Source organism: Tachyglossus aculeatus, chromosome 26 (genome assembly GCF_015852505.1).
Source record: "Tachyglossus aculeatus isolate mTacAcu1 chromosome 26, mTacAcu1.pri, whole genome shotgun sequence".
Lineage (NCBI taxonomy): Eukaryota > Metazoa > Chordata > Mammalia > Monotremata > Tachyglossidae > Tachyglossus > Tachyglossus aculeatus.
In genome coordinates this window covers 20,841,495-20,865,782 of record NC_052091.1, presented here as the reverse complement: position 1 = coordinate 20,865,782, position 24,288 = coordinate 20,841,495, and the positions used below count along the sequence as shown (strand labels likewise).

At 61.0% G+C, this 24,288-nt stretch overlaps 1 protein-coding gene across 4 annotated transcripts; it reads left to right on the top strand.

Annotated features, from left to right (window-relative positions):
* The first annotated feature begins 560 nt into the window (after positions 1-560).
* Positions 561-23,908, top strand: MAN2A2 (mannosidase alpha class 2A member 2). Of its 4 annotated transcripts, none has more exons than XM_038767068.1 (23): positions 561-613; positions 2,372-2,523; positions 2,977-3,258; positions 3,349-3,493; positions 4,243-4,414; positions 5,022-5,149; positions 6,713-6,886; positions 7,181-7,367; positions 8,194-8,371; positions 8,576-8,778; positions 10,026-10,211; positions 10,317-10,431; positions 12,686-12,753; positions 13,129-13,297; positions 13,829-14,065; positions 17,323-17,445; positions 17,572-17,686; positions 17,820-17,953; positions 18,342-18,483; positions 18,984-19,117; positions 20,215-20,409; positions 21,094-21,204; positions 21,491-23,908. In XM_038767068.1, the coding sequence occupies exons 2-23, from the start codon at positions 2,392-2,394 to the stop codon at positions 21,641-21,643; spliced, it is 3,483 nt and encodes a 1,160-aa protein (XP_038622996.1). In that variant the 5' UTR covers positions 561-613; positions 2,372-2,391; the 3' UTR covers positions 21,644-23,908. The 4 variants fall into 4 exon arrangements, with proteins under 4 accessions (XP_038622996.1, XP_038622997.1, XP_038622995.1 ...); XM_038767069.1 differs by lacking the exon at positions 561-613 and adding an exon at positions 1,825-1,855 and having other exon boundaries at positions 13,132-13,297; XM_038767067.1 differs by lacking the exon at positions 561-613 and adding an exon at positions 1,825-1,855.
* The last annotated feature ends 380 nt before the right edge of the window (positions 23,909-24,288 follow it).

The window sequence follows — 24,288 nt, the reverse complement described above, 5'->3', positions numbered from 1 at the left end:
TATGAGAAGGAGGGCCTGGGGGCGGGGTCTGAGGAGGGGCCGAGGCCTGGGGAGGGGCTGATAGGGGGCTAATAGGGGGGTTGGGGGCGGTGCGGGGCCCCGCGCTCCGGGTCCCGGTGTCTGTGTGTCCGTCCGGTGTGTGGTGTGTGTGTGTGTGTGTGTGTGTGTGTGTCCGTGTCCGGTGTGTGCGCGCGTCGGGGGATGCCGGCGGACCGGCGGTGGGGGGGGCGGCGGCGGCGGCGGGGGCGGGAGGAGGCGGCGGCGGCGGCGGCGGGGGCCGGAGCGGGGGCCGTGGAGGCGGCGGCCGCGGGGGCCGTGGAGGCGGCGGTGGCGGCGGCGGCGGGGGCCGTGGCGGCGGCGGCGGCGGCGGGAGCGGCGGGAGCGGCGGGAGCGGCGGCGGCCGTGGCGGCCCGGACCGGCGGAGCGCGGCCCGGACCGGGGCCCTGAGCCGGGAGGGGAGCGGAGGGGCGGAGAGGGGAGGGGCGGACCCGGCGGGGCGGGGGGGCACACCGTCCTGACCCCGGGGCGCGTGAAGAGCCCGGCCAGGCCCGGCCCGGCCCGGCCCGGCCCCCGGGGCCAGACAGGCGGAGGGAGGCCGAACCGCCCCCCTCAGGTGGGTAATCATCATCTAGTAAGCATAATAATGACCATGGCGTTTGTTAGGCGCTCACTATGTGCCAAGCGCGGCCGGGCCTGGGGCCGGGCCCTGCGGCCGGGGGGGGGGGGGGGGGGCTTCGGAAAGGTGACCCCCGGGGACAAGGGGAGCAATTGGGATGGGCTTCTTTGGAGAGGGGTCGCCGCCCGCACGGCCCAAACTCCCTTCCCGTCCGCCGCATGGACCCCCGGGGCCGGGCCAGGGGGGCCAGGGGGGCCAGCAGTCCGGCCTCCCGGCCGCTTAGGACAGTGCTTCGCACGCAGTAAGTCCCCAGAGGGGGCCCGGCCATACGTGTCCCCCAGGGTGGGGACGTTTGTAATCCGAGCCCTTCCTCCCCCTCCTCCTCCTGCCCCCCACCCCCAGTCTCTGGAGCCAGCCAGCCCGGCCTCCCAGCCCCCGCCGACTAAAAATACCTGCGGGCGGGGGGCTGCGAGCTGGGATCAGACTAAGTAGGGCTCGGCTCCGCCGACAACACCCGCCCGGCCTCCCCCACCGAGGCGCCAGGCCCTCCTGCTTTCTATATATAGCGAGTGTTTGCTGAGCGCTTACTTTGCGTCCAGCCCCGGTACCAAGCTACCTCGGTCAGGCGGTCAGTCGATAGTAGCTGATGAGCACTTACCGTATGCCAGGCGCCTACTGGGCGAGGACGATAGAGCGATACTCAGACGCATTCCCTGCCCACAACGATCTTCCAGTCCCTGACCCGCCCGGGGCTCAGAATCTAAGGAGGAGGGAGAACTGAGGCACAGTTGTTTGCCGCGTGACCTAAGGCTAGTCACTTCACGGCTCTGGGTTGTTGTTTTTATGATATTGGTTAAGGCTGCGCTATGTGCCGGACACTATTCTAATCACTGGGATTGATACCAGCTAGTTAGGTTAGGCGTAGTCCCTGTCCCACATGGAGTTCACAATCTTTATCCCTAATAATAATAATAATAATAAATAATGCTAAGCCCTTACCGTGTGCCCCGTTCTAAGCACTGGGATAGATACCAACCCATTCAGTCCCTGTCCCACGTGGGTTCACAGTTTTAATCTCCATTTTATAGATGAGGTAACAGGTCCAGAGAAGTGAAGTGACTTGCCCCAGGTCCCACAGCAGACAAGGGGCAGAGTCAGGATTAGAATCCAGATCCTTCTGACTCCCAGGCCCGGGCTCTTTTTACTAGGCCACGCTGCTTCTCCTTGTCAGCAGAGCAGGTGCCTCCTAGATCGGAGTCCCTCTCTGCCCCACGGCTTTGCCCCAGAGTGAGCCTTAAAGCTTCCTGAGCCCCACATCCAAGCCCCGAGGTCACGAGCCTCAGTTCTACTTGCCCGGTCTCCGGGGTGGGGGGGTGCGGAAGGCCCATCGGTTTCTTATGACTCCCAAAGCTGCGTCGTGCTCTGCTCTGGGCTCCGGGAATTAGCAGGGAAGGGACAGCGGATTGGACTGGACCCCGTGGGCTTGGGGGCCCCTCCCAGCCCGTGCCAGCCGGTCAGGGGGCCCAGAGAAGGATTGGCCCTTTCCCGGGGGGCGGGGAGGGCAGGGAGCGCGGCACCCCTTCCCCAGTCCAAACACCCAGACCAAGAGGGACGACCCTGCCGGGACCATTTCCCGGGCCATAGGAAGGAGGCCCGGGATCCTGCCTTGCCTGCGGGTCGGCCCCCTGACGGAGGATTCAGCCCCCTTGGCCAGGGGGGTCTGTCCGCCTGCTCAGCGGAGCCCCCCTGCCACAGGTGTGTGCGGGGAGCTCGGCATGAAGCTGAAGAAGCAGGTGACGGTGTGTGGGGCCGCCATCTTCTGCGTGGCCGTCTTCTCCCTCTACCTCATGCTGGATCGGGTGCAGCATGACCCTACTCGCCACCAGCACGGCGGCAACTTCCCCCGGGTGAGTCCCTCCCCCTGCTCCCCCCACACCGCCCTCCTCCTCGGAGAGCCAAGGCGGGGGTCTGCTCCTAGGCCTCGGGGCCCACCCAGCCGGCCACCCAATCCTGACGCGGAAGGGATTTAGGGCATCTCCGGCCAGTGCCCCCAGAGTGAGCCCCCCAACACCTTCCGGCCACCGTCCCGTCCCCGGTCCGGCCGTGTGGCCCGGCGGGCTCGGGCGATCTCCCCCGCCGGGTGTGGGGGGGCCGGTCGGTAGAGGGGGGGAAGGCGTCAGTTGGCCGGTAGGCTGAAGCCGGAGAAGATTGCCAACTTGGAGTAGGCGTGGGAGAGGGGCCCTCCTCTTCCCCTGCCCGGTCTTGCCTGGCCAGCCTACCGGGGCAGGGGGGATGGGGGGGACAGGGCCTTGCCCGGCGAGCAGCGGGTAAGTGGTCCGGGCCTCCCTGCCTCCCGGCAGAGCCAGATCTCAGTGCTGCAGAACCGCATCGAACAGCTGGAGCAGCTGCTGGAGGAAAACCATGAGATCATCAGCCACATCAAGGACTCGGTGCTGGAGCTGACGGCCAACGCCGAGGACCCCCCGGCCCAGCCCCCCGCCCAGCCCCCTGCCCAGCCGCCCTTCCGCGCGCTTAATGGCTCCTGGGGGCTGCCGCCCGAGCCCCGGCCCAGCTTCCTGTCCATCGCCCCCCAGGACTGCCAGTTTGCGCTGGGGGGCCGGGGCCAGAAGACGGAGCTGCAGGTGAGGCGGGCGGGAGGGGGGCCGGGAGGGGGGCCGGGCCCCCCGCCCCCCCACCGGGGTGGGCCGCTGAGCCCCTCGGCTGCCCGGCAGATGCTGGCCGTGTCGGAGGAGCTGCCCTTTGACAACGTGGACGGGGGCGTGTGGAAGCAGGGCTTCGACATTCCTTACAGCCCCCACGACTGGGACTCCGAGATCCTGCAGGTGTTTGTGGTGCCCCACTCGCACAATGACCCAGGTGAGGCCGGAGACGCTCATCGGGTGCGAGCGGTAGGCGGGACGCGGACCCAGTTGGGCCCAGCGCCCCAGTGTGGGGGGGGCAGCCCCCCACCCCCACCCAATTTCTTTTGAAGCGGGAAGCAGCAGGGCCTAGTGGCCAAAGCTCGGGCCTGGGAGTCAGAACACCTGGGTCCTAATCCCCGATCCGCCACTTGTCCACCGTGTGACCTCGGGCGAGTCGCCAAACACCTCTGTGCCTGTTACCGCCTCCGTACATTGGGGTATAAAGCCGTGAGCCCCATGTGGGAGAGGACCGTGTCCAACCCAATAACTTGCATCTACCCCAGTGCTTAGTTACGGTGTCTGGCGCCCAGTAAGCGCCTAACGGATGCCATGAACAAATAAAAGTGAGAAATGCTGGGGCGGAGCTGTGGACCCTCTGTCTGGGCCGGGAAAGTGAGTCAGTCAGTCAGTGGTGTTTGTTGAATGCTTACTGTGTGCCGGGCACTGTACTGAGTGTTTGGGGAAGCACACCAGAACAGTAGAACAGAGGGGTGAGTCGGGGGGGCCGGCTGCCCCAGCCTCGGGTGTTCAGCGTGTCGACTGGCCCGCGGTCGCTCCCAGCGTCCCGGGAGCCGCTGCCAGAGCCAGAGCCCTGGGCTGGGGACAGAGGAGGCAGCTGGGGTCCCAGCTGCCCACCCGGGGTGGTGGGGGACTGTCGCTGTGGCCGGAGCCTGCGGTGAGCCCCCCCCCCCCCCCCCACCTCAGGCTGGATCAAGACCTTCGACAAGTACTATGCGGAGCAGACCCAGCACATCCTGAACAGCATGGTGCTCAAGCTTCAGGAGGACCCCCGCCGACGCTTCCTCTGGGCCGAGGTGTCCTTCTTTGCCAAGTGGTGGGACAACATCGGCGCGCAGAAGCGGGCGGCCGTGCGCAGGTGAGACATCCCCGCCCCCACCGTGCCCCCCGACCCGCTCGGCCGGCCCCCGGGGTGGGATGTGGGAGCCGTCCTCCGCAGAGCCCACGGCTGCACAGGGGAGGGGGCGAGGGGAGCCGGGGGAGGGAGAGGAGCGGGCAGAGTGGGCAGCTAACCGCGGCTCTACGTTCTCAGCTCGTCGTGGGCAGGGAATGTGTCAACCGACTCTGCGCTCTTCTGAGCACTCAGTACGGTAGAGGCTCGGGCGTGGCTCGGGCCTGGGAATCAGAAGTACCTGGGTTCCAGTACCTTGGGCAAGTCACTTCACTCCTCCGGGCCTCAGTTATCTCATCTGTACAGCGGGGATGGAGACTGTGAGCCCCGTGTGGGGCGGGGGCTGTGTCCAACCTGCTTAACTTGAACCTACTCCAGCCGCTTAGAGGAGCTCTTGGCACGCAGGAGGCGCTTAACAAGTACCTTTATGGTGCACTGCATGCGCTCGGTAAATACCATTGATGTTGATGATGCAGTCCCGGAAGAGGCACCGAAGGTGGTGGGGGCAGGGAGAGTGGCGGGGAGCATGCCAGGGGAGGGGGGGCATCCTGAGCCTGAAGTCCCCGATCCGCAGACTGGTGGGAAACGGTCAGCTGGAGATGGCCACCGGAGGCTGGGTCATGCCAGACGAAGCCAACTCCCACTACTTTGCGCTCATCGACCAACTCATCGAGGGACACCAGTGGCTGGAGAGGAATCTGGGTGAGTCCCAATGGGGCACCGCGTCCATCCGCACCCCCCTCTCCTCCCCACGCCCCCCTCCCTGCAGAGCCACCCCGGAGCGGCAGAAGCAGTAACTGTACGTACTAAGTGCTCCTGGAGGGCGGAGCTCTGTCCCGAGCCCTGCCGAGGGCGCCTGTCCCTCGGGGACTCAAGATCTAAGCTGACAGGTAGGGGGGACGGGAGACAGACGCACGCGGAGCGGTGCGATGAAAGACGTTAAAACAACTTGAAAGACCAGGATAGATACTGAAAAAAGGGTAAATAAGTAAATAAATACGAAATACAGTAGGGCACCGGGGTTAGAGGAGCGGAGTTTTGGGCTGCTCACAGCTCGGAGTCCGGCGGGCACAGCCACCGCGACCCTCCCCGTGGCCTACATTCTGCGGACGTCTCCCTGCTCCTCAGAAGCCTCCGGTTGTTGCCCGTCCACCTCCGCATCAAACACCTCATCGTCGGCTTTAAAGACCTCAATCGCTTCTCCCCCTCCTACCTCACTGATACCCTACAACAACCCAGACCCGCACAGTCCAGTCCAGCGTGGCCTAGTGGCTAGAGCCCAGGACTGGGAAATCAGAAGGACCTGGGTTCTAATCCCAGCCGTGCCACTTGTCTCCTGGGTGACCTCGAGCACGTCACTTCTGTGCCTCAGTTCCCTAATCTGTGAAATGGGGATTAAAGCTGTGAGTTCCACGTAGGATATGGACTGTGTCCAACCTAATAAACTATACTAGTTCAGCGCCTGGCACGTAACAGGTGCTTAACAGACATCATAAAAAAGCAAAAACGAAACCTATTCTCTTCCTCAATCTCATCTGTCTCACTGTCAGCCCTTCGTTTATGCCCTTCCTCATACCTGGAGCCTCCTCCCCTTACCTATCTGACAGACCACCACTCTCCCCGTCTCCCAAGCCCTGATAAAATCATCTCTCCATCCCTGGCTTCTCATCTGCCCTCCCTTCTGCGTCATCTAGGCGCTTGAGTCCTTATCCCCTAAGCACTTAGGTACTCACTCTCCCTTCCCTCCTCTACAGGACCTAATTGCGGGTCCTTGATACGCAGTTGCTTCCCCTACCTGGAATTCATGTTAACGTCCGTCTCCCCGGCTGGGTCGTCAGGTCCCCGAGGGCAGGGATTGTGTCGACTTACTCTGTTCTACTCTCCCAAGCGCTTAGTACAGTGCTCTGCCCAGAGTTAAGCGTTCAACGTCGATGGATTGATTGGCGGCGGAGGTTGTGGGCTGCCACAGCTTGGAGCCTTTCTCCAGAGGTGGAGCGAGACAGGACGGGGCTGGGGAGGCGGCACAGCCATCCGGCGGGAGGGGCGGGAGGCCGCCTGCCTCCGTCCTGGCAGGGAAGGGGACGCCGGTGGGCAGGGTTGGGTCCGTTGGGGCGGGGAGGGGTGGCCCGGGGCCGCCTTCCCACCGATCCCACCGTAGCGGGCGAGGTAGCCCGGGCCCATCCCACACTCGGGCAGAGGCTGGGGCCATCGGCCCCGTGTGGGGCTCTGGGACTTCAGTCAAGGCCCCATCCCCGCCCGCTGCAGGAGTGACCCCTCGGTCCGGCTGGGCCGTGGACCCCTTCGGACACAGCTCGACGATGCCCTACCTGCTGCGCCGCTCCAACCTGACCAGCATGCTCATCCAGAGGGTCCACTACGCGGTCAAGAAGCACTTCGCCGCCACCCGCAGCCTGGAGTTCATGTGGCGGCAGACGTGGGGTGAGGGTGGAAGGGATGGACCGGGAGGGCAGGACCATGGGACGCGGGAAACGCCTCCTCCCTCCCTCCCTCCCTCCCTCCATCCAATCGCGGGCCGGCTCTTGGCCCGGCAGAACCGGGACTGAGGCATGCCCTGCTCCTCCTGGGGAGCTTGCACCATCTTCCCTGGTTCTTCCCCGCCACCCCGCCATGTTTGGGGGCCTTGTGTCCGTTCCCCTGTCTGTTTCCCCCCTGCCCCTCCTCAGCCTTCTCTCCCCACCGGACCTGCCCCTCACCCCTCCGTGCCCTCCGCAGACCCAGACTCCGGCACGGACATCTTCTGCCACATGATGCCTTTCTACAGCTACGACGTGCCCCACACCTGCGGCCCCGATCCGAAGATCTGCTGCCAGTTTGACTTCAAGAGGCTGCCTGGTGGGCGGATCAACTGTCCGTGGAAGGTGCCACCCCGGGCCATCACAGAGGCCAATGTGGCAGAGAGGTACCCAGCCTCTGGGCGGTCCCCCGGGGTTCCTACTGGTGCTCACCATTCAGCCGCTGCAACCTGCCTCCCCTAGCCCCAGGAGACCGCATTTCCCAGAGCGCTCTTCTCCTGCCAGATGAGTGACTTCTTGATGGTCCCTGGCAATGTTCGGAGATCATGTTTCCCAACACGCTCTTCTCTTGGCAGAAACGTGACTTTTTTTTCTTTTTTTGGTGGTATTTGTTAAGCGCTTCCTATGTGCCGGGTACTGTACTAAGTGCTGGGGTACAATCAGGTTGGCCACAGTCTCTGTCCCATGTGGGCTCGTACTCTTACTCCCTATTTTGTAGGTGAGGGAACCGAGGCCCAGAGAAGTGAAGTGACTCGCCCCAGGTCACACAGCCGACAGGTGGCAAAGCCGTGATTAGAACCCAGTCCTTTCTGACTCCCAGGCTGATGCTCTCTAATTATGATAATAATAATAATGATGGTATTTGTTAAGTGCTCACTATGTGCCAAACACTGTTCTAAGTGCTGGGGGAGTTACAGGGTAATCAGGGTTGTCCCACGTGGGGCTCACAGTCTTCATCCCCATTTTCCCGAGGAGATCACTGAGGCCCAGAGAAGTGAAGTGACTTGCCCCAAGTCACACAGCTGAGAAGTGGTTGGCCACGCTGCTCCTCAGAGGCCCTGGCAACCTTTCCCTCTCCGGGAGACCATATTTCCCAGCAAGCTCTTCTCCAAGGGTCCCGGCAGGCCCGCCTATCACCCGCCCACTCGCGTCCCTCCCCTCCCCGGCAGGCTCCCTCCCACCTTGCCCCCCCTCCCACGTCCTCCCCTGCAGGGCGGCCCTGCTCCTGGATCAGTACCGCAAGAAGTCCCGGCTGTTCCGCAGTAACGTGCTGTTGGTGCCGCTGGGGGACGACTTCCGCTACGACAAGCCCCAGGAGTGGGACGCCCAGTTCTTCAACTACCAGCGCCTCTTCGACTTCCTGAACGGACAGCCCGGCCTCCGGGTCCAGGTAGGGGCCGGGGGCCGGGAGGGATGAGGCCGGAGCACTGCGGCCGCCCTGGGTGGGCCGGGATGCGGGGCGGGGGGTGGAGGGTGTCCGGCCTGCCCCATTGAGCCCGCGTAGTCGGTGGCATTCCCCGCCTCCCTGCACTTGGGCGGCCCCGGGGGCGGAGGCCCGGGGGGCACTAATGGGCCAGGGCGGTGGTCTCCCCAGGCCCAGTTTGGCACGCTCTCCGACTACTTCGACGCTCTGTACAAGAGGACTGGGGTGGAGCCTGGCGCCCGGCCGCCCGGCTTCCCGGTGCTAAGCGGGGATTTCTTCTCCTACGCCGACCGGGAGGACCACTACTGGACCGGCTACTACACCTCGCGGCCCTTCTACAAGAGCCTGGACCGCGTGCTGGAGGCTCACCTGCGGTGAGGGGCCCAGGGGCAAGGGGGGGTGGTGAGGATGGCATGCCAATGCCTGTGTGGGGTGAGGGTGGACATATCAGGTGCTTGATGTAGCGAGTGTGTGTGTGTGTGTGTGTGTGTGTGTGTGTGTGTGTGTGTGTGGTGTGTGGCACATGTGTAGGGTGACGGGTGGTGTGAGTGGCATGCGGTGTACATGAAATGCAAAAGGGCATGAATGGGAGGCACGTTTGTGGCTCGCATCTGCCAAATCTTATGTCGTGCTCTCGGTACGACACTGCTCTCAGTGAGCGCTCAACAAATCGTGGCTCAGTGGAAAGAGCCCGGGCTTGGGAGTCAGAGGTCGTGGGGATTAGAACTTTGGGCAAATCACTTAATAATAATAATACTAATAGCATTTATTAAGCGCTTACTATATGCAAAGCACTGTTCTAAGCACTGGGGAGGTTACAAGGTGATCAGGTTGTCCCACGGGGGGCTCACAGTCTTCATCCCTATTTTCCAGATCAGGGAACGGAGGCACAGAGAAGTGAAGTGACTTGCCCAAAGTCACACACCTGACAATTGGCAGATCTGGGGTTTGAACCCATGACCCCTGAATTCAAAGCCCATGCTCTTTCCACTGAGCCATGCTACTCAACTTCTCCGAGCCTCAGTTCCCTCATCTGTAAAATGGGGATTAAGACTGTGAGCCCCCCGTGGGACAACTTGATCACTTTGTATCCTCCCCTTGATCACCTTGTATCCTCCCCAGTGCTTAGAACGGTGCTACGCACATAGTAAGCACTTAACAAATGCCATCATTGTTATTATTATTAGGCGATTGATTGATTGATGTGTAGATATTAGGATTGATTGATGTGTTAGGAGAAGCAGCATGGCTTAATGGAAAGAGCCTGGGCTTGGGAGTCAGAGGTCATGGGTTCTAATCCTGACTCTGCCATTTGTCCACTGTGTGACCTTGGGCAAGTCATTTAACTTCTCTGCACCTCAGTTCCCTCATCTGTAAAATGGGGATTAAGACTGTGAGCCCCACATGGGACAACCTTCATTACCTTGTATCCCTCCCCTCCGCCCCCAGCACTTAGAACAGTGCTCAGCACATAGTAAGCGCTTAACAAATACCAACATTATTATTATAGGTGTGGGGGCGAAGGAGGTGCGTGTGTGAGGGAAGTGTGTGCGTCGGGGAGGGTGACGCGTGGGTGGGGTCAGGGCCAGCCTGTGACGGGTTGGTGTTCACGGGCGGGCAGGGGAGCGGAGATCCTGTTCAGCCTGGCCAGCGCCCACGCCCGACGCTCGGGCCCCACCGCCAGCCGCTACCCCCTGTCCGACTACGCCTCGCTGACCGACGCCCGGCGCACCCTGGGGCTCTTCCAGCATCACGACGCCATCACGGGCACCGCTAAGGAGGCTGTGGTGGCCGACTACGGCGTCAGGTGCGGCCCCAAGGGCTTCCATCCGGGGACGGGGGCGGGGGGCGGGGGAAGCCCAGCCCGGGGGGCTTCAGCGTTCTCCTCTGGCCCCCCATCCCATCCCCACAGGCTCCTGCGTGCCCTGGTCAGTCTCAAACGGGTCATCGTCAATGCCGCCCATTACCTGGTGCTGGCGGACAAGGACACGTACCACTTCGACCCGGACGTGCCCTTCCTCAGCTCGGTGAGGCTGGGCTCCACTCTCCCGGGGTGGGGGCGGGGGCAGGGCGGGACCACCTGCCAAGGCATTGGCAGGAGGAGCCTGGCATTGAGCAATCAATCAATCAATCAATCGTATTTATTGAGCGCTTACTGTGTGCAGAGCACTGGACTAAGCGCTTGGGAAGTACAAGTTGGCAACATATAGAGACGGTCCCTACCCAACAGTGGGCTTACAGTCTAGAAGGGGGAGACAGAGAACAAAACCAAACATATTATTAACAAAATAAAATAAATAGAATAGATATGTACAAGTAAAATAAATAAATAGAGTAATAGATATATACAAACATATATACATATATACAGGTGCTGTGAGGAAGGGAAGGAGGTAAGACGGAGGGGATGGCGAGGGGGACGAGGGGGAGAGGAAGGAAGGGGCTCAGTCTGGGAAGGCCTCCTGGAGGAGGTGAGCTCTCAATAGGGCCTTGAAGGGAGGAAGAGAGCTAGCTTGGTGGATGTTGGGAGGGAGGGCATTCCAGGCCAGGGGGATGACGTGGGCCGGGGGTCGATGGCGGGACAGGCGAGAACGAGGCACAGTGAGGAGATTAGCGGCAGAGGAGCGGAGGGTGCGGGCTGGGCTGTAGAAGGAGAGAAGGGAGGTGAGGTAGGAGGGGGCAAAGTGATGGAGAGCCTTGAAGCCGAGGGTGAGGAGTTTCTGCCTGATGCGCAGATTGATTGGTAGCCACTGGAGATTTTTGAGGAGGGGAGTAACATGCCCGGAGTGTTTCTGGACAAAGACAATCCGGGCAGCAGCATGAAGTATGGATTGAAGTGGGGAGAGACAAGAGGATGGGAGATCAGAGAGAAGGCTGATGCAGTAGTCCAGACGGGATAGGATGAGAGCTTGAACGAGCAGGGTAGCGGTTTGGATGGAGAGGAAAGGGCAGATCTTGGCAATGTTGCGGAGCTGAGACCGGTAGGTTTTGGTGATGGCTTGGATGTGAGGGGTGAACGAGAGAGCGGAGTCGAGGATGACACCAAGGTTGCGGGCTTGTGAGATGGGAAGGATGGTAGTGCCGTCAACAGTGATGGGAAAGTCAGGGAGAGGGCAGGGTTTGGGAGGGAAGACAAGGAGTTCAGTCTTGGACATGTTGAGTTTTAGGTGGCGGGCAGACATCCAGATGGAGATGTCCTGAAGGCAGGAGGAGACGCGAGCCTGGAGGGAGGAGGAGAGAGCAGGGGCAGAGATGTAGATTTGGGTGTCATCAGTGTAGAGATGATAGTTGAAGCCGTGGGAGCGAATGAGTTCACCAAGGGAGTGAGTGTAGATCGAGAACAGAAGGGGACCAAGAACTGAACCTTGAGGAACCCCCACAGTAAAGGGAGGGGAGGGGGAGGAAGAGCCTGCAAAAGAGCAGGATGTTCGTAGCCAAGGCCCCTGGGCCCTAAGTGCTGGGCCTGGGAGTGGGGGGGCATCTTCGACTAGTGGGCACCTTCTTCGGGCTCATTACGGGCCAGGGGGGAGAAGCAACGGGGCCTAGTGGAAAGAGGCAGGGGCCTAGAAGTCACCTAGAAGTCAGGGGACCTGGGTTCTGATCCTGGCTCCGCCAATTTCTTGCTGTGTGACTGTGGGCAAATCTCTCGGCTTCTCGGAGCCCCAGTTTCTCAACTGTAAAACAGCGATTCAGTCTCTGTTCTCCCTCCTCCTTAGACTGTGAGCCCCATGCGGGAGAGGGACTGTGTCCAACCTGATTAACTCCTACCTACGCCAGCGCTTAGAACAGTATCTGACACGTAATAAGCGCTTAACAGACACCATAAGGAAGTGTGCTAATTCTGCTGTATTGTACTCTCCCAAGTGTTTAGTAGAGTGCTTTGAACATAGTAGGCTCTTGATAAATACCATTAGATTGGTTGATCTGAGGGCCTTTGGGGTGCAGCTGAGCGGTCCGGCTGCCCCGCCAGTCAGTCGATCAATCGACCGATGGGTATCTGTCAACCACTTAATGCATGCAGCGCTCTGTACTGAGCGCTTGGGAGGGAAAAATGCAACCGAGTTGGGAGACCCGATCCCTGCCATCAGAGCTTACGGTCTAGACGGGGAGAGGGACACAAAAATCATATCCAGGTTAGGGGGGCAGCCCTGCGGAGGCTTGGGCAAGGCCAGGTGGGGAACTGGACGGGGAGGGGAGAGTACACGGATCCCCCCACGAGTTCCTGATGGGGGCTGTTTCTGTGTCCTGGGTCCTCCTCCGCCCTGACCCGCCTCCCGCCAGGACGACACCCGCTCGAACCACGACGCTCTGCCCGAGAGGACCGTGATCCGCCTTGACTCTGCCCCCCGGTGAGCCCGGCATTCTCTGCCTTCTCCGCCCACTCCCAGCCCCTTCCCTCCTCGGTTCCCTCCCCTCCTACGGTCCTTCCTGGTCTCCTTCCTCCTCCATCCCTTCAACTTTCCCTCTCTGTCCCCTCCCACTGTCTCCCCAGCCCCCACCAACCTCCTCCCTCTTCAGTCCCTTCTCACTGCTCCTCCTGGCCCCCTCCTTCCTCAGTCCCCTTCCCAGCCGCCCCTCCTCGATCCCCTCCATCCGTCCTTCCCAGTCCCTTCCCTCTTGGATCCCCTCTGCCTGTCCTTCCCATCCCCTACCCAGCACTCCCTCCTTGGCCTGCTCGGGCCGCTGTTCCACCTGGCGATGCCCAGCCTGGCCCCGTTTCCCGGCAGGTTTGTGGTGCTGTTCAACCCACTGGACCAGGAGCGTCTGTGCCTGGTGTCTCTGCTGGTGACTTCCCCCTACGTGCGGGTTCTGTCCGAAGAGGGCCGGCCCTTGTCGGTCCAGCTCAGCGCCCACTGGGCCTCGGCCACCAGCATGGCGCCCGGCATCTATCAGGTTCAACTTGAGACAGGCACAGACGGGTGGGGGAGAATGGGGATTTCGGACGGGGGTGGTGGCCGACCAGGTGAAGGGGCACACGCACGAGTCCGGGAGGCCAGAGGTGACATCGACCCAGCCACCTATCCTCTCTGGGGCCTCGTCGGCAATTGGGCACGATGCCGTCCGCCTCTCCCCACCTCCCAGGGATGTTGGCAGGATGAGGTGGGAAAGCCCTTTAGGAAAGTAAAAGTACGGGAGCGTTTCAATCTCATCCCTGGCCTGGGACATTGGAGGTTGACCCATTCCTCTCCCTGAAGGTCACAGAGTCACCCTCGCCCCTCCCTCTGCCCTCTGGTAGCCAGGTGGTCCCCTCGTCTGCCCATCGCCACCCATCCCCTCCCACTTCGCTGCCTCCTTCCCTTCCCGCCAGGGCCCGGGATGCAGGGGGCGTGGGGGTCCCCAGCGTCACGGGGTCCGTGGAGAGGGGAGCGCAGTGAGGCCGGGGGTCGGGGGTGGCTCTGGGCTCACCGCCCCTGGCCTGGGCAGGTATCCGTGCCAGCCCGCCTGCCCGCCCTGGGCCTCAGCGTCCTGCAGCTGCTCCCGGGCAGAGACGGGCAGCGCACGCTGCCCTCGTCGGTGCATATCTACCTGCATGGCCGCCGGCTGCCCGTCAGCGACCACGAGGCCTTCTCGGTGAGGGTCAGCGAGGCTGCGGACGGAGATTTCGCCCTGAGCAACCGCTACATGCAGGCCTGGTTCTCCGGACGTACCGGGCTCTTGAAGGCAAGCCCGGACGGGATGGGTGGGGCCCCCGGGGGTGAGCGGGGGGCTGGGGAGGAAACTGCCTGGGCTTTGGAAAGGAGAGATCGGATCGGGGGCGAGCTGGACGTCGTGGGGGGGGTGTTCTGGGCGCTGGGACAGCAAAGCCTTTCAGAGAGAGCGGGGGTGGTGGTCCTTTTGTGGTTTATTTAAAAGGACTGATAATGGTGGTACTTGTTTAGTGCTTACTATGCGTCAGACACTGCACTAAGTGCTGGAGTAGGTATAAGATCATCAGGTCCCACGTGGAACTCACCTCGCATGTAGGGAGAACAGGTATCGAATCCCCGTTTTACAGATGAGGTAACCGAGGCTCAGAGAAGTGACATGACTTGTCCAAGGTCACACAAGCAGACAGGGGTAAAGCCGTGATTAGAACCCATGACTTTCTGACTCCCAGGCCCGTGTCTTCCCACTAGGCCATGCTGCTTCTCAGACTAATGGGATATGGGAGTCCTCATTGGGAAGGGGAAGGGAGCCTGAGCCACGGCCCAGGGGGCCGCCTCTGTTAAAGGCCTGCTCCGCCCCACCCCCGCCGGCCGGCCGGCCTAGATCCGGAGAGGGAACAGAGGAGGGCCGCTGTCACGTTCAAGGGGATGGAGAGATCAGGAGAAGCAGCATGGCGGGGGGGATAGAGCACGGGCCCAGGAGTCAGAAAGTCATGGGTTCTAATCCCGGCTTTGCCCTTGTCTGCTTGTGTGACCTTGGACAAGTCATGTCACTTCTCTGAGCCTCAGTTACCTCATCTGTAAAATGGGGATTGAGTGTGAGCCATATGGGATATGGACCGTGTTCAACCCGATGTACTTGCATCCAACCCAGCGCTTAGTACAGTGCCTGACACACAGTAAGCACTTAACAAATACCACAATTATTATTATTATTATCAGAGGAGGAGGAGGGATTAAGGCCGTGAGCCCCAGGTGGGACAGGGACTGTGTCCAACCCGATTGGCTTGTATCCACCCCAGGGCTTAGTACAGTGCCTGACACATAGTAAGTGCTTTAAAGAAGACCCCCGGTGAGGGTGGTGGAGTCAAACTAACAAAAGGAAAGATTTCTTTCTGCCCCTACCTCCTCTTGGCTGCAGAGGTTGCCTTGCAGAGGGGGCGGTCCTGAGCGTCCCCCTCTCAGCTCGGACTTAGGGGTCCTTGGCAGCTTTTTAGTGTCCAATCATGAACTGACTGCACTGATTTTGCTGTGTGACCTTGGGCAAGTCACTTCACTATGCCTCAGTTTCCTGACCTGTTCTCCCTCTTAGCAGGCAGGGCATGGTTCTCCTGATTCTGTTGTACTCTCCCAAGCACTTAGTACAGTGCTCTGCACATACTCCATAAATGCGATTGATTCACCAAAAACATTGAGAATCTGCTCCATCCCTGGGCTCCTAAGGACTAGGCAGCGGAAAAGCATGGGCAGGTTTGGCGGGGTGCGCCATACTGGGTCCTTGGAGGCAAAGGGAGGGATGGAGAGGGCAGAGTTGGGGAAGGGTCGGACGGTCCACTCCAGGAGGACCACCAGCCTCCGGTTGCTCTGAGTGTCCCGGTGTCGCTGTTGGAGACAGAGTCACGGGCTGGGTGGGCAGGTAGGCTGGGCCCGATCAACTGATGGTATGTGTCGAGTGCCTACTTGGGAGAATACAGTGCGGTACAAGTGGTACACACGATCCCTACCCTTTAGACTGAAAGCAGCATGGCTCAGTGTGTAAGAGCAGGGGGCTAGGGGTCAGGAGGATGTGGGTTCTAATCTTAGCTCCACCACTTGCCCGCTGTGTGACCTTGGGCAAATCACTTAAATTCTCTGTGCCTCAGTTCCCTCATCTGTGGATTTTAGAGTGTGAGCCCCATATGGAACAGGGATTGTGTCCACCCTGATGATCTGGCATCCACCCCAGTGCTAGGGAACAGTGCTTGATACATAGTAAGCTCTTAATCAATCAATCAATCGTATTTGTTGAGCGCTTACTGTGTGCAGAGCACTGGACTAAGCACTTGGGAAGTACAAGTTGGCAACATATAGAGATGGTCCCTACCCAACAGTGGGCTCACAGTCTAGAAGGGGGAGACAGAGAACAAAACAAAACATATTAACAAAATAAAATAAATAGAATAGATATGTACAAGTAAAATAAGTAGAGTAATAAATACGTACAGAAACAAATACCATCATTATTAGACTGTAAGCTCATTGTGGGCAGGGAACAAGCCTACCAACTCTTGTGGTATTGTCCTCTCCCAACCACTTAGTACAGTGGCCTGCATACAGTAAGCACTCCATAAATACCTTTGATTGAGGTATTGAAGCAGCGAGGCTCAGTGGAAGGAGCCAGGGCTTGGGAGTCAGAGGTTGTGGGTTCTAATCCCCTTCTAGACTGTGAGCCCGCTGTTGGGTAGGGACCATTTCTATATGTTGCCAACTTGTACTTCCCAAGCGCTTAGTACAGTGCTCTGCACACAGTAAGCACTCAATAAATACGATTGAATGAATGAATGAATAATCCCGGCTCCGCCACTTGTCAGCTGTGTGACTTTGGGCGAGTCACTTCACTTCTCTGGGCCTCAGTTACCTCATCTCTAAAATGGGGATGAAGACTGTGAGCCCCACATGGGACAACCTGATCACCTTATATCTACCCCAGCGCTTAGAACAGTGCTTGGCACATAGTAAGCGTTTAACAAATACCATCATTGTCATTATTATTGATTGACTGATTGAGGAGTTTATGTCCTAGCCGGGAGTATTCATTCATTCCTTCGTTCAGTCGTATTTATGGAGTGCTTACTGCACGCAGAGCACTGTACTAAGCTTTTGGAAAGTACAATTCAGCAGAAGAGGGAGACAATCCCTGCCCACACTGGGCTTACATTCTAGAAAGGGGGAGGCAGGCAGAGGTGGCCCCCCCAGGCTGACATTACAGAAAGGGGCACATGGCCTGGGCAGCCCCTGAACCGGGGGAGGTGGGCAGCCAAGTGAGTGAGGATCAAACAGGCCCGGGCCCAGGATCAGGGTCATGCCTGGTGGCCGAGCCGAACTATCACCTGTAATATCTATTTATTTATTATATCCGTAATGTATTTTTGCATATTAACGTCTGTCTCCCCCTCTAGACTGCAAGTTCATTGTGGGCAGGGAATGTGTCTGTTCTGTTGTCCTCTCCCAAGTGCTTCGTACAGTGCTGTGCACGCATTAAGCGCTCAATAAATCCGATTGACTGACTGACAGAGCATCAGACGACTGGACGAGGAGCAGGAGCAGCGGGTGGGCATGGAGTTGGTTGTGTATGGCACCCGCACCTCTAAGGACAAGAGCGGAGCCTACCTCTTCCTCCCTGACGGCGAGGCCAAGGTGCGTGCCCGCAGGGACGGGAGGGAGGGGCCGACCGGGCCCAGCCTGGCGTAGCGGGGGCCGGGAGGGGGGGCTGGACCCCGGCTCCGAGAGGCTCAGCGGGGTTGGCGTCTGCTTGGTCCCCAGCCCTACGCCCCCAAGGAGCCCCCCGTGCTGCGGGTGACCGAGGGCCCCTTCTTCTCCGAGGTGGCCGCCTACTACCAGCACGTGCAGCAGGTGGTCCGGCTGTACAACCAACCAGGTGAGGCCGGCGGGGGCGGGCGCCCGGCAGCCTCCCCGCGCGTCCACTCCCCCCCCACACGCGGACCGCTGACCCCCGTCCCCGACCCCATCCTGTGTCATGTCCCCCCCACCCACCCCCACCCGGCCCCCAGGGGCAGAGGGACTGTCCCTAGATGTCTCCTCCCTGGTGGACATCCGCGACCACGTCAACAAGGAGCTGGCCCTGCGCATCCAGACGGACATCGAGAGCGACGGAGCCTTCTTCACCGACCTCAATGGCTTCCAGGTAAGGCCACCTTCCCCAGCTCCACCAATTGTCAGCTGTGTGACTTTGGGCAAGTCACTTAACTTCTCTGTGCCTCAGTTACCTCATCTGTAAAATGGGGACTAAGATTGTGAGCCCCCTGTGGGACAACCTGATCACCTTATAACCACCCCAGCGCTTAGAACAGTGCTGTGCACATAGTAAGAGCTTAATAAATGCCATCATTATTATTATTATTATTCCCGGGCGGGCGGGCGGGCAGGGGAGGAACCCGACAGAGTGCCCCGGGGAGGCCATCCGCGAGTGTGGCTGAGGGAAGCCTCATGCAAGGGACGTTTCTGAGAGGGTGCTGGGGATGGGGGGCAGGACAGTGGGAGGTGAGGGGTCCCGGGCGTCTCCCCCACCGCAGGTGCAGCCCCGCCGACACCTGAAGAAGCTGCCCCTCCAGGCCAACTTCTACCCCATGCCCGTCATGGCCTACATCCAGGACCGTCACAACCGCCTCACCCTGCACACCGCCCAGGCCCTCGGGGTGTCCAGCCTGGCCAGTGGTAAGCCGGAGACCCCCGCCTCCCCCTGGGCCCAGCTGGCCTGGCCCTCTGCCCCCTAATCCTGCAGCCCTTTTTTTTGTGGTATTTGTTAAGTGCTCACTGTGTGTTCACCACCATCTGAGCGCTGGGGTAGATACCAGTGAATTAGGTTGGAAACTGTCCCTGTCCCACTTGGAGCTCACAGTCTGAGGAGGAGGGAGGACGGGAGAACCGAGGCCCGGAGAAGTGAAGTGATTTGCCTCAGATCACCCGGCTAGCATTTGGCGGAACCAGGACGAGAACCCAGGTTCTCTGACTCGCAGGCACCTGCTCTTTCTGCTAGGCCGTCCGCCCTCCCCCCTTTCCCTCCTGGGCTCCCCACCCCTGTCCACAGACGGGCCGGTCGGCTACGGACACCCCGTGACCCCTTCCCAGGTCGGGTGGGCCGCGAGGGGCCGTGTCGCGGGCGGGGGCTGGACCGGGCGGGGTGGGGGTGCGAGTGGCCCTCCCGGCTCACGTAGGCCAGCTGGAGGTAATCCTGGACCGGCGACTGATGCAGGATGATAACCGGGGTCTGGGCCAGGGCCTGAAGGACAACAAGCCCACCTGCAACCGCTTCCGCCTGCTGCTGGAGCGCCGCACGGCCTCCCCCAAGGTTAGTCCACCCTCCGGGCCCCCCCCGGGCCCCTGTCTGGGGCCCCCTCCCTCCCAGCCCGAGGCGGTACCCCGTTGGGCCCGGACTGGGAGGTAGTGAGAAGCCGTGCGGGCTAGTGGCTAGAGCACAGGCTTGGGAGTTAGAATGGCATGGGTTCTGATCCCGGCTCTGTCACTTGTCCCTGTGTAACCTCAGGCAAGTCACTTAATGGTAATAATGGCATTTATTAAGCGCTTACTATGTGCAAGGCACCGTTTTAAGCACTGGGGAGGTTACAAGGTAACCTTCACTTCTCTAGGCCTCAGTTCCCTCATGGGGGATTAAAACTGTGAACCCCATGCGGGACAGGGATTGGGTGCAACCCGATTTGCTCGTATCCACCCCAGCGCTTAGTGCAGTGCTTGGCACGCAGTAAGCCCTTACCGAATACCACAATTATTGTTATTATTATTAGTGTAGGAGCCAGATTGGGGCTGGGCGGAGGGAGGAGGAAGCCACCTGCCATCCCATTCATCTCTCTCCTGTCCACCCCATCCCAATCAATTGTATTTATTGAGCGCTTACTAGGTGCAGAGCACTGCACTGAGCACTTGGGAGAGTTCAGTACAACAGAGTTGGTGGATGTGTTCCCTGCCCTTCCCAAGCTTCCGGGCCCAACGTGCCCTCGGTCTCCCCTGGTAACCCTCCCAGTCCCCCGGCTTTCTCTCCCACCTGGCCTGCATGCTCAGGAGTTTGGCCTCTCGCGGCGGCTGTGGCCAAGAGGTAATGGGGCGTGGCCTCCTTGTCGCGGTCCGCGTTGTCCGTAGCCAGGCCCCCGGGGACCCTGGCCCGGTCAGTGTGGGGCAGGGACCCCCTCAGCAGCTGTGGTCATCTGATGGTGGGCCGGAGGCGGTCCTTGTGTGCTCACTGGGGACCCTGGCCCTGGTTGGTGTGAAGCGGGGGGCCAGGCGGGGATCCCCCCCACACCCACTGAGGACCAGCCCGGCAGCACCAGTCAGCAGATGGTGGGTCGTGTGGAGGGTGGTCCTGGGGGCCGGCCGTGTGTGTCCCACGGCCCCGGGGATCCCGGCCCTCAGCCGCCATCCCCGGCCCCACAGGTGTCAGACAGCCCCCCCACCGGCTTCCCGTCTCTGCTGAGCCACCTGAGCTCCATGCACCTGAACGCTCCGGTGCTGTCCCTGCCCGTGGCCGCGGACCGGCCGGCCGGCCCCACCCTGCGCTCCTTCCGGCCCTTCTCCTCTGCCCTACCCTGCGATGTGCACCTGCTCAACCTGAGAACCCTCCAGGCCGAGGTCAGCGCTGCCCCCGGACACCCTCCAATCATTCAGTCTATCCTAGTTATTGAGCGCTTACTGTGTGCAGAGCACTGTACTAAGCACTTTGGAGAGGACAATATAACAATAAACAGACACATTCCCTGCCACAACGAGCTAGAGGGGGAGATAGAAAAGGATAAAATCAGTCGATCGTATTTATTGAGCACCTTCTGTGTGCAGAGCACTGTACTAAGCACTTGGGAGAGGGTGATACAACAATTGAAACACATTCCCTGCCCACAACGAGCTCACAGCCCAGAGCGGGGACAGACATTAGCAGAAATAAACCGTGGATGTGTACGCGAGTACAGAGGGCTGGGACTGGGGTTGAATAAAGGGAGTAAGGGTGACAGAGAAGGGAGTGGGAGAATAGGAAAGGAGGGCTTAGTCAAGGAAGGATTCTTAGAGGAGATGGGCCTTCAGTAATCGGATAGGAGGAGGGAAGGGGTTCCAAGCCAGGGGCGGAACTCGGGCCAGTGGTCGGCGGCAAGATAGATGAGATCCATCCGAGCCTCCCCTGCCCATGTCCTGTGCCCAGATCCCAAGTCCTGAGCCCTGGGCCCTCCACTGGGCAGCAGCTGCTCCCAGGCCTAAGGGGGCAGCTCTTAACACTCCTCCACGTTTCCCCACCCTGGCCCCTCACTTCCCTGTCATCTCCAGGACGACACCTCGCCCTCCACTGACGCCGCCCTCATCCTCCACCGCAAGGGCTTCGACTGCGGCCTGGAGGCCAAGAACCTGGGCTTCAACTGCACCACGAGCCAGGGCAAGGTGGGCGGCGTGGGGCCGGGGGCGGGCAGGGGCCGCGGGTGGCCCGGAGGGGTAGGGGGCTTGGGTCGGGAACGGGGACCAGGCTGGCTCGTTCCGTGCCGTGCCTTCTCGGAGGGAGGGCGGACGCTGCGCGGAGGGTCCCGGAGGGAACTTTGGGGACCGGTTAAGGTTGCCGGGTGGTCCACCCCGTAGCTGGAGGGCACCCTGTTCCTCTCAGCATCCCGCCATCCGGCCCCGGGACCCTGGCATCACCCGGCCCTCCGGCCGCCCTCTGACCTCTGCACAGGTGGCCCTGGGGAGCCTGTTCCGAGGCTTGGACGTGACCTCCCTGCAGCCCACCTCGCTGACGCTGCTGTATCCGCTGGGCTCGCCCTCCAACGGCACCGACGTCCAGCTGGACCCCATGGAGATCGCCACCTTCCGCCTCCGCCTGGGCTAGTATCCCCCAGGGACCGTCGGGGATCGCTCCCGTGTGCCCAAGTTTGCCGCCCTGTCCTGCTACGGCTGGCGGGCTGGAAGCCCCCTCCCCAGCTTCCCCCCTAGGGACAGGCTGGGTCTTGCCCCCTGTTCTCTATTTATTGTTGCTTCGGTGTTGGAGGGCCGCCCCGGGGGCTGGACCCGGGCTAAAGGGGACGGGGCTGCGGTGGCTGGTCACTGGGTCGGGGAGCCCCCGGCGTGGCAGTGTGATGTTTCGGGGTGCATGAAACAATGCCCTCCCTTCTGGCTGCTGCCTTGCAGTACGAGAAGGTGCCCAGACTAGCATGGACACCTAGAAGAGCGGCGGGTCCAAGGACCGCCACCACCTGCTTTGGTGGGGCGGGGACTTGAGGGGCAAGGTGGGGCCCGTCCGTCTCTGCTCCCGCCCCCCAGAGGCCCCCAGAGGGGAGGGGGCCTTGACAGAGCCCCCCCATCCCTCCCGGCAAGGCGGAGCTGACCATCTCTCCAGCTCCAAAGGAAACCCCTCGAGAGGGCACAGTGTGTGTCCAGAGTGGGCAGGCGTTCGGCACTGGGCCCGGGTCTGTGGCAACTGCTGCTGGTTTTTGTCCCGGGTCCAGGGTGGCCACTCCCTTGTCCATCAGGCCGCCCCCGGGGCCGGGCTGCAGCGGAGAGTGGCGGGGAGGACTCTGGGTGGAAATGGAGGCGGGGACTGTGGCTGTGTGCCCACTGCACCCATGTGAACAAAATTCCATTGGAAACTCAGCACTGGCTCTGCCCTTTGTGTCACGGTGGGTAGCTGGCAGGGCCCCAGGAGATCAGCGGGCTGTGGTCACCATGGTGAGAGAAGTCCAGCCGGCCTGGCCCCGGTCCCGGCCCGCGGCTGCCCGAGGCTGGCCTCTTTCTCGGGGGTGGGAGTGGGGAGCCTCCACGCCACCCTGGGCGAAGGGGGCGGTCTCTGCTCGCTCCCTCCCTCTTCGCCACTCCTGGCAGCGTTGGTCACTCTGAGCCGCCGGGCCCCCGGTGAGCAACCAGTTTGGTTCTTCACCCTCTGTCCCCATCCAGCTGGCAGGTGCCCCCGGCAGCTCCGGACAGTTGTCCCTGTCGGTCGCTTGGCGCTAGCTGACTTCCAAGTGCAGTTGGCCTTTTGGGTCGGGCCCTGCCCCTCCAGCCTCTGCCCACGCCCCAGACCCCTGGCTATGTTGGCCTCTCTGTTCCCCCAGACCCTGCTCCCCCAGCCCTGTTGTCACCCCAGACCCCTGCCTACATCGGGCCTCTGCTTCCTCATCCTCTGCTCTCTAGTTTACCCCCACGCCCAGGCCCAAGTCCCCGACCTCTCTGCTCGGGCCCTGCTCCCCCTTCACTCAGGCCCAGTCCCTGCTCTTCCGGCTTCCAACCCCAGCCTGGACTCCTGCCCCACATTCGGCCTCCCTCTGGGTCCCGTTCCTCCAACCCCTCTTCGCTCACAGCCTCTCATCCACTCCCCAGACTCACCTGGCTCACACTAGGCCTCTGCTCCCCAAGGGCCCTGCCCACCCTAGGCTCCTATTCCCTGGCCTTTGCCCATGCCTGGGGCTTGCTCCCCAAACCCTGGGTCCTTTCTTCCTTGGCTTCACCCCAAGTCTCCTCTCCACTGGCCTCCATTCCCAGAATTCACTCCTCCCCCAGCTCCCTTTCTTTCTGGCACCCACCAGAAGCACCCCACCCACCCACTCCCTCCATCCAGTTCTGATGGGAGTGGGGTGACAGCCCGGAAGCGTCTTCCCCTTCATTCGTTTTCAGGGCAAGCTGCCTCTGTTCCCCTTTCCCCCCCACTCTTGGGAGCTGGCCCTTTCAAACTCCGTCCTGTACCCAGTTCTCCCCTTCTGGATGGAAGTCTCGTGAAGTAAGAGGTCAGGTCCTGACAATGCACAAAAAGGCACTACCAACTGTCTTTGCTGGAGTCCCCCCAGCTGTCTGATTCCTGTCAGCCTCCGGGCTTGGCCTGGGCCTGAGCCTTCTGACCCAGTGTTCGCCTGGGGGAGGCCGCCACTCTCTGGGGACGTGCTCTCTGGGAACATTCACTCTGGTCACTCAGAAGCCGCCCGGGGGAGTCAGGATTAGAACCTAGGTCCTTCTGACTCCCAGCCCATTGCTCTGTCCACTAGGCCACACTGTTTCTCCGGCTTGGTAGAAGTGTTCTCTGCCCTTGAGGAGCAAACGGCCTAGGTGAGGAGCTTAAGAAGAGTTGGGTGGTCCTTCAATAAATCAATCAGTTATAATTATTGAGCGTTTGCTGTATGCAGAGCACTGTTCTAAGCGCTTGGGAAGGGACGCACTCTTGGACACACAAAGATTTGCAAGCTGCGGCAGAGGGTGGTCTCAACCCTACCTCTCCCTCCCCAGCACCTCAGGCCCCGAGGGAGGGAGAGAGATCTGAGGGCTACTTGGTGATTACCCCGGGGGATCGATCCGTGATGCGGGGTGTGGGGGATTTTCCCATGGAGGTTTAGTTGGAGTCGTTTTGAAGGCTGGAGGAAATGTAAGACTGCAGAGAAGGGGAAGGGAAGGGTTGGAGATGTGGATTGGGGAATCTTACGTCTTCTACATAGCAGATGATGGTTCTAGACTGTGAGCCCACTGTTGGGTAGGGACCGTCTCTATACGTTG